The sequence below is a fragment of the Giraffa tippelskirchi genome, chromosome 10 (genome assembly GCF_054371585.1).
Source record: "Giraffa tippelskirchi isolate mGirTip1 chromosome 10, T2T-mGirTip1v1.2.pri, whole genome shotgun sequence".
Classification (NCBI taxonomy): domain Eukaryota; kingdom Metazoa; phylum Chordata; class Mammalia; order Artiodactyla; family Giraffidae; genus Giraffa; species Giraffa tippelskirchi.
In genome coordinates, this window is record NC_137284.1 from 146,630,705 (window position 1) to 146,640,289 (window position 9,585).

Genomic DNA, 9,585 nt, shown 5'->3' on the forward strand with positions numbered 1-9,585 from the left:
CTGTGGCCAATTTTGTCCTTATGGCCTTGCTCCATCTCTATACACATGGCTCTCAACAACTCCTTCTCTACTTCAGATTTCTCTCCTGACCTCTCCAGGGCCTGGGGCCTCCTGAGCATCCTTACCTGTCTGCCCACCAGGGACCTTGTGCTCAGCTTGCTCACTATGGATACCACAATAACTTCCCTCCACTTATTGCTTCCCCAAGCCCTTATCGTGTTTCATGGCACCACATGGGCTCCATCAGTGGAGCCAGAAATTGCAGGGTTATCTTCAGCAATGCTTCACCACCACACTCAATGACCAAGAACTGTTGGTTCTGCCCTCCCCATAATCTCAAAACCTAGCCCCCTCCTCCATATGTCCACATCTACTGCTCCATTCAGACCATCCTCTCTTACTTAGCTGACCAGTGTCTCTTCGCTGGTCTCCCATCTCAGCTGTAACCCATCCGATCTGCCTTCCGAGAAGTATTTCTGTTTAGAAATAATAATAATACTGTTGGTGCTCAAGTTTTGGTCCTGTCCTGGCTTCTCACTGATCCTAGGATAAAGTATAAACTCTCTGGTGTGGCCCAACTGCCTTGCCTCACCTGGCCCCCTCCACTCACCCCCAGCATCTGATGCCCTCCGGCAAGCCTTAGCTGTGCACTGCCTGCCAACTCCATCTGTCCTGCTGCCGTCGGTCCAGTCTAAGCTCAGGTGTCATTTGTTCAAAGCCTTGACTAAGGAATCCCCTGGTGGTCTAGTTGTTAGGACTTCAATCCCTGGTCGGGGAATTAGGATCCTGAAAGCTGTGCGGTGTGGCCAAAACGTTTTAAAAAAATAAATAAAGCCTTTACCAATCTCCTTCCTCCTGTTTTTGCCCCTTCTGTGCCTTGTCTGTCTTTATGTCGCAGTCTCTAGAACAGGGACGGCAGGTAGCCGTTTACGTGTCTGCTTCCCTATCCTGGGAGCTGAGCTCCTTGGCGGCAAGACCTGCAATGTGGGGCCTTATATGCTAAGATTCTGTCCCCCAGTGCCAAGTGCATACAGACAGTCCGATGCTTGTGAGCTGACGGAAGGAATAACAAATGGAGGAACCTGCAAATCTGACCCCTGTTCTCAGAAACTGGACAGGGAGTCCGTAATACACTTGATGCTGTTGAGGAGACTGGGCTGGATTGGAGCTAGTTGAGGTTTTCCGCCTTCCAAAGGGTCCCAGCATCTTCTCCATGGAGATGAAGCAGCTGGCACATCCCCTCAGTCTTTAACTGCAGCAACTCTGCACCCCAGGGGCAGAAACACAGAATAAACTGTATCATACCAGGCTCTGGCTGGGTGAACTATGAATACATAAGTCAATATGTGATTTTAGATTTAAGGAACAAAACTTTGGGTTTAAAGCCAGAAGATTGGGGTTTGAGCCTGGCCTCTAGGATTTATGAAAAGTATGATATCAGACGGACTTTCTCAGTGGCTCAGCCGTAAAGAATCCTCCTGTAATGTAGGAGGTGTGGATTCGATCCCTGGGTCAGGAAGATCCCCTGGAGGAAGGCATGGCTACCCACTCCAGTATTCTTGCCTGAAGAATCCCATGGACAGAGGAGCCTGGCGGGCTGTAGTCCATAGCATCTCAAAGAGCTGGGCACGACTGAAGCAACTAAGCTCACACACACATGATCTCAGACAGTCTTGTACCATCTCTGAGCTCCAGTTTTTCCCTCTGGGAACCCAGGAATGAAAAATCCTGCTCACCTACTGCCCAAGTTTGCTATGAGGCTGAAATAAAGTTACAGGTCAGTGTTCCTTGGTCAGCTATGATGCTGAGGACACTCCTCTGTCCTTCCCCTCAGGGTCCCGTAGGGCAGAGGGAACACGTTCTGAGGTCTCAAACCTTGTCAGAGATGTTGGGCTTCACGCAGGCCAGCTGGGAAACTTCGGCAGAGGAGGAAGGCATTCGCACAAGCAGTTTTTAAACACAGGGAACATGGAGGAAATACCACACAATTTATGGATGAAAGCTTTAAAAAGAAACACAAGACTTAAGTCAAAACAGTTGACTCAACTCTGGGGGAGGCGTCTGCCTAGATGTAGGAGACAAAAAAGCTAGAATTGGAGTGGGTTGAAACAGAGGGGTGTCCCACTGAGTGGGGTAAATGGGCACGTTGATACACAGCTGGGGGCAGGTAGCCATCTAGAGGGTATCACCTGCTAGCATTTTTGAAATTCCACTTCTGAGACTGTCACTTGGGCTATCCTCACGCAAGGCCACAGTGATATGTATAAGGATGTTCACCAAAGACTCATTTATAGTTGGGGAAACTTGAAAAGAGCTTGAATGCCATTTAACAGAAGATGGACCTGTATGAATTACAACACAGCCAACCAGGGGGATTCCAAGAAGCAAATGATGTGCGTGTCTGGTGGTGTTGCTGTTGTTCAGTTGCTGTGTCTAATTCTTTTGGAGACCCCATGGGCTGTAGCCCACCGGGCTCCTCTGTCCATGGGATTTCCCAGGCAAGAATACTGGAGTGGGTGGCCATTTCCTTCTCCAGGGGATCTTCCTGACCCAGGGATTGAACTCGAGTCTCCTGCATTGCAGGTGGATTCTTTACCGCTGAGCCACCAGGGAAGCCCCATATGTCTGGGTATGAACGTGGAAAGATATTCGCCATAAGGTGAACAAGAAAGGCCAGTTGCACATGGCATGGATATGATGATCTTGTTTTCATAAACACTAAAAATGTACCAATGTTTGCATATGTGTAGAAAAAGATAGTGAGGGACATAGACAAATTGGTTAACAGAGTTTATCTCTGGGAGTTGGGATTATAGACTATTTTTCATACAGTTCTGCAGAATCGGTGGTTTTCGTTTTCTATTTTGGCTGCATTGGGTCTTTGTTGCAGTGCTCAGGCTTAGTAGCCCCGAGGCCTGTGTGATCTTAGTTCCCTGACCAAGGATCAAACCCGAATCTCCAGCACTGGAAGGCAGGTTCTCAATCAGTGGACCACCAGGGAAGTCCTAAGTTGGTTGTAATAGATATATATTGAAAAGAAAATATCTAGAGAATCAGTTCAGTTCAGTCGCTCAGTCGTGTCCGACTCTTTGTAAGAATAAAAAATCTAGAGAATAAAGGCCTAATATTTAATGATGGTATGTATTACGACAACAGTCTCCTCCTCATTCTGGAAAAATCTCAACCAGCATGTCCCTGCCTTGCATCACAGATACCCAAACTGTAATACATCCTTAATCATATTACTCTACTGATATAAAGCCTAAAACCTCTTGTGTTTGACCCTTCTGTTCCATCCGGATTATTTACTGTCCACAATTCACTGAGTATTATCTCTGCTCTGAGGTGAGTGTAGAAAGGGGGTGATGATCTCTCTATGGCATTTACAGCTTCCACAAATCACAAATCACACACAAAGGGCTCCAGAAATACTAGTTGAGGAATTAGTTGGGCTTCCGTTGTGGCTCAGATGGTAAAGAATCTGCCTGCAATGTGGGAGACCTGGGTTCGATCCCTGGGTTGGGACGACCCCCTGGAGGACGGCATGGCAACCCACTCCAGTATTCCTGCCTGGAGAATCCCCATGGGCAGAGGTGCCTGACGGGCTGCAGACCATGAGGTCGCAAAGGGTCGGACACGACTGAGTGAATAAACTCAGCACACGAATGAGAGGAACTGGTGTCACTAGGGGAGGTGACCACCCCTCAGGACATCCCTGAGCTGACTGCCAACATCAAAGCCATCTCCGTGAACCGGGCAGGGCCTATGACAGGTCCATCAAAGCCATCTCCGTGGAAAGGGCAGGGCCTATGACAGCCCCACAGATCCATGGCAGGATGGGAGGCATGCGTTCTAGATGCAGAGTCTGAAAAGAGAGATGAGGGCCCTGGTCACAGGGTTGGCTGTGGGACTTTGTACCATCACTTTCTCTTTCTGGATTTCCATTTCTTCCTCTGTAAATAAGAGCCAGGCTTGGCCAATATTTCTCCAAGCACATTCCTAAGAGCACAACATCCAGGCTGTGTTCATACCTGTCCCTTAAGAGGGATTCTGTGGTCTAATGCACTCGAGGAATGCCGCTCTCTGCATCCCACTGTTGGAGAGTCACCATGCATGTCGGTAGGTTCAAGTCTCTGAGAGGTCTTATGTAAATAAACTTATGTTTCAACTCACTCCAGTATTCTTGCCTGGAAAATCCTATGGACAGAGGAGCTTGGCAGGCTACAGCCCACAGGGTTGCAAAGAGTCGGACACAACTAAGTGACTGAGCATGCACGCACACGGTACTGGTCACATGGGACAAAAGAGACATAGAATATGGAGAGAGGACAGGAAGTCCTAAAGGGCTTGGCTGGAAATCGGGCGCTGGTCCAGATAGGAGTAGCCGTTGGGGGACACCCAAGTAGAGAAGCAAAACAGGGAGGCAGCTCAAACGGCTAGAGAATAGGGAAGGTGCTTGGAAGGAAGCTATCTGGTATTTGCATGGCTCACTCTCTTATTTGGGGCTGTCACTCATCAGTGCATCTGGATTTAACTACCATTTGCATATTGGTGCCTTGAATGATTGATTATCACCTTTTGATAAATAGTGTGGGCTTTGGAGTCATACCTCCTGTGCCTCAGTTTCTACTTCTCCAAAGTGGGATTAATAATAAGCATTGCCTCCTAGAGTAGCTTATGAGGATTAAGTGAGCTAATATAGCTGGATGTTCTTAGACTAGTATCTAGCATAGTAAGTACTCCATAAATGGCATTGTCAGTATTAAGAATTATTATTTGTTTTTCCAGCCGAGATTCCTCTCTGACTTGACAGCTCCACTCCAGTGTCTCTCAGGCATCTCAACAGCACCAAAACCCAACTTTTGACCCCAACAGTACCTCATCTTTTCCCAGCCTTCTTCATCTCAGTGAAGGGCGCTCCCTCAAGTCAGGAACGTGGGGGTCAGACATGCCGCCTCCCTCCTCTTCTGTCTTCCTCCAATCCACCAGCAAGTTCTGCAGGGTCTGTCCCCAGAATAGATTTCAAACTCATCTACTTCTCTCCTCCTCCCATCCTTACTCTAGTCTGAACAAAATCATCTTCCAAGAGGCTCCCTTCTTCTCTTTCCATGAATTCTTCACGCAGGGCCAGAACAACTCTAACAAACAGAAATATGACCACACTAAACTGCTAAGTGGCACATAAAATGAAGCCCCGGCTGCTCGCCATGGCCCTGAGCTGTCTGGCCTCTGCAGTGTCTCCTCCTTCCCCAGCTGCTCCTCCAGCTGGCCCACTGGCCTCTCTCCAGTTCCCACAACAAGGGGAGGTCACTCCCACCTTAGAGCCTTTATCTGGTCACCTTTTTGGCCCAAAGGCTTTGCCCACGGCACTTTACCTGATGTCTCCCCCTCACCTGAGGCTCTTGGCTTCAAGTTGTCCTCCCCACACTTCCCCCTACACTCTCCTAATGGGTTATCCCGGTTATTCCCAGTCACAGCCCTGTGTTCACGACCTTCACAGTGCTGTTCTCAACGTGCAATTACTTATTTATCTACTTGTTTATTGTCTGTCTGTCCCCAGAGAAAATTCTCTGGAGCCCAGTGCTTCTCTTTTCCAAGCACTGTAAACTCAGCATACAGCCTGGCCCCCGACCCGTGATGAATGAACAAAAGACTGTCATGGTGAGTGAATGGTTTCCTCTCTGATACACCCTTCCTGTTACTAAAGTTGTCACCAGCTGATTAATAAGCAAAAAATAATCTCGTCCACCTTGGTCAGATAAGCTCAGAGCTAGAACAAAGGGCCCTTACACAAACCTACAGGTATGCTTTTAGACATTTAAGAAATCCTCCAAGTCATGATGAGAGGGCTGACTTGAGGCAAGATCCTTAGGCATTGAGTAGGGACTCCACTGAACCCCTAGGGGCCAGGGGACCCCACGGACTAAATGACCTTGAAAAGTGAAAGCACAAGTTGCTCAGTCGTGTCTGACTCTTTGTGACCCCATGGACTTTACAGTCCATGGAATTCTCCAGGCCAGAATACTGGAGTGGGTAGCTTTCCCTTCTCCAGGGGATTTTCCCAACCCAAGGATCAAACCCAGGTCTCCCTCATTGCAGGCGGATTCTTTACCAGCTGAGCCACAAGGGAAGCCCAAGAATACTAGAGTGGGTAGCCTATCCCTTCTCTAGGGGATCTTCCTGACCCAGGAATTGAACCGGGGTCTCCTGCATTGCAGGCAGATTCTTTACCAACTAAGCTATTAGGGAATCCCAAATGACCTAGTGGGATGGATGTCCTCAATGCGGGATAGATGTCCTCAATGCAGCTGGCATTTTTTATCAGTCTGATGTCCAGCCTCAAATTTTTCTGGGACATTCAGTGACCATGCAAATACCATGCAAATACCATATGACCATTTAATGACAAATTAATTTTTTTTTTAAAGCATGTTCTTTCTTTAAGGAGTACTTGTCATGATAGAATTCTACAGTTGCAGCCATTTTCTTTCCCAGCAGACTTTGGGTCAGGTCTGCTGCTGCTTCTTCCCGGGGAACGTAACATAAATGTTTATTGGCGGCACAGTCATCAAGAAAATAAAGTTGCTGATTCATTGCCTTACAATGAAACCCTTTGTTTTTCCCTCCTCTTCCTTCCTCTTTATAAGGAGACACTTCTGAGAAAGGGCACACTTCGGGGACCCACTTCTTGGGATGTTTTATTGGTTGCCTATGTCTTCTGTCTGCAGACTGTGGGTTCCCGTAACAGCTGGGGGGATCAGCCTTCCTCTTTCCTCCTCAGTATCACCCCTCTAGGGCCTCTGAGGAACAATGGAAGTCTTAGGGTTCTTCAGGCTGGAAGTGAGTGGCCCCATGGTGATGGTGGCCCTGTCCGTGGTCCTCTTGGCCCTCCTGAAATGGTAAGTGCAGCCAGTATGTCCCAACCATGGTGACATTGTCAGAAATAGCAGTCGCGGAGCCGTGCTGGAGCCAGGGTGGGGTCTATGGGAGTGTGTTTTTCTTCCCCTCTAATCTAGAGGGAGTTGAGTATTAACACAGCTTCAGAATTAAAAGCAAACAGCCAGGTTAATCTTTTGCTCTAATGCATGCGATGGAGGTGTCAGGAAAGGCTGGTGATTCAGTAACTGAGAATGCTATACATAATTAAGTTTGAAACAGAGGGAGAAAGCAGCAGATTGGCAAGGTTTGGGCAGAAGTATTTCCTTGCATCCCCGTCCTATCTTCTCACCTCAGCTTTCTAAGTTCCTCTCCCCAGGCTGGAGTTACAGCAGATTCAGCCTCTTGGCTCTGATGACGTTAAAAGCAAAAAAAAAAAAAGATAAAGGAGCTGTCCGTCCGGCAACATGGTCTGGCGATGTGCATGGGAAAGTCACTGTGAAGAATTTCTGTAGGTTTAAAGATAAAGAGGTGGAACTAATTTCTTCATTTTCTAATATTTGATAGAAAGGGATGAATGTTGTATGTGCAGTGCCACGAAGTCTGAGACCCAGGAGGATCTCAAATTTAAACTGGAAGTAACTCCTCGTGATCTTGTTAATTCAACAGAAGGTTTTCTGAAGTCTGACTGGATCAGAGACTGGATGTGAGGCCCCACAATATGCTTCATTTATGCATATTCACCTTGTCAGTGAAAGTTATTAAAATTACCCACTCCATCAAAAGCACCTGGGTTTAGGCAGCTCTGGTTTTTGAGGGGAAAGTGGAAAAAATAATGGAGAGTTTGAGTTTGAACAGAATTTCAATTTACGTTTCTGGTAGTAATAAACCCTCCTCTCGATTAATAACTGGGAAAGCACTTTGAAAAGCATCAAGCATTATGCAAATGTGAGGTATTATTCTTTTGGAATTTGCATAGCTGAAAATGGAATTCACGTTTGATGTTCTATGATGATGAAATTACTTCTTGGAAATTGGCTCTGAAACCCAGCTTCAGTCCCAGTGCTGTTTTGCTTTCTAACTGGTTTAATTATCTTTTGAACTTTTCTCAGTGTGGCTTTTCTTGCCTTGAAACCAGCCACATGCAAACCCAGGAGAAATTGGTACCCTCCCTCCCCCACTCTGCTCCATCCTTCCATCCATCTAGTGTGTTTCTGCTTAGAGATGGACATAGCACAGTGCCTGATATGTTCTGGGTGCTCAGTAGACATCAGCCAGTATCATTAACTATTGTTTAATGTGACCTAAACACAGAGGGAAATAAGTTTTTTGTGCTTCAGGTATATTTAAAATTTCTCATTAATATGCTTATTAATATTAATTTCTCATCAACAGTTGTGCACTGACTGCAACTCTCAAAGTGTGTCCTGTTTGAGGCCCCCATGGTCTCACAACATCCATGTTTCTATTGTATACTTCACTGCACTTCTGTTTCTGTCTTTGTTGGGTCTTTTCAATTTCTGTAGTCTTAATTTCCAGCTCAGTGCCTGATATATATAGTATGGCTCCGATAAATGTCTGATGAATGGGTGAGTGGATTGCATACATTAATGTTGTGCTTGTCCTGGAAAGGGGCATGTGTCCTGAGTGATAAGCTGCTGTAACTGGGAGTTTCTAATCAGCGTAGATCAGAGTCACGGCTAATAACACCATACCATTCAGCAAGGCAGTTGTGCATTTGTCATCTGTTCTGGGGCTGTGCTAATAACCTGGGTCAAAGACACTGAGATAAGAGAGAGGCATGAAGCAGAGGCGGTGAATAGGAAGCCAGAGCCGACTTCTATCTGTTCTTGCAAAAATATTTACCGATTTGCTCACGTGCACCAGGCATGGTGTGAGGCCCTGGTACAAGGTCAGAAAACAGGTGGTCTAGATCAGATGCCCAGGGTGGGGGAGACGTGAAGACTGTGGCTGAGCTGGGTGTCTGGGAGGATGACGCTGAAGAGGAGGAGCTGCAGCCTTGAGGGGCCGTGGATGTGGTTCTTATATCCTGGGTCTATCCCGGGATCAGCTCAAGGTCACCATCCTTGAGCTCTCATCACTCATTTTCCAGGCAAGACTCCTGAAGTGAAGTGAAGTGAAGTGAAAGTTGCTTAGTCATGTCCGACTCCTTGCAACCCCATGGACTGTACAGTCCATGGAATTCTCCAGCCCAGAATACTGGAGTGGGTAGCCTTTCCTTTCTCCAGGGGATCTTCCCAACCCAGGGATCGAACCCAGGTCTCCTGCATTGCAGGTGGATTCTTTACCAGCTGAGCCACAAGGGAAGCCCAAGAATACTGGAGTGGGTAGCCTATCCCTTCTCCAGTGAATCTTCCTAACCCAGGGATCGAACTGGGGTATCCTGCATTGCAGGCGGATTCTTTACCAACTGAGCTATCAGGGAATCCCCAAGACTCCTGGGCAACAGACATCGGCTTGAATGAGGCAGGGCCTCCCTCCCACTTCATTTTCTTGAAAAGATGCACATGGGAAAGACAAGGGCGCTCAGGGAGAGCTGGAGGTAGAGAGACCCTCACAACATCTGCCCCCAAGGAGGTCTTGTGCAGGGTGCAATTTTGAAGGTTTAAACTCCTTAGTCTTTCCTGTTAAGAGCTCCCCCTGCCTCTGGACCAGGAGAAGGTGCAATAATAGCCTCGACTCTGGGAA

General features: G+C 47.3%; 1 protein-coding gene across 3 annotated transcripts in view; it reads left to right on the plus strand.

The window, feature by feature from the left end:
• Positions 1-6,668: 6,668 nt before the first annotated feature.
• Positions 6,669-9,585, plus strand: part of TBXAS1 (thromboxane A synthase 1) — a 166,771-nt gene continuing 163,854 nt past the window's right edge. For all 3 annotated transcript variants that reach the window (XM_081533202.1, XM_081533205.1, XM_081533204.1), the window contains exon 1: positions 6,669-6,899. In XM_081533202.1, the coding sequence (XP_081389328.1) occupies positions 6,811-6,899 (89 nt within the window). In that variant the 5' untranslated portion in view covers positions 6,669-6,810. The remainder of the gene's footprint in view (positions 6,900-9,585) is intronic.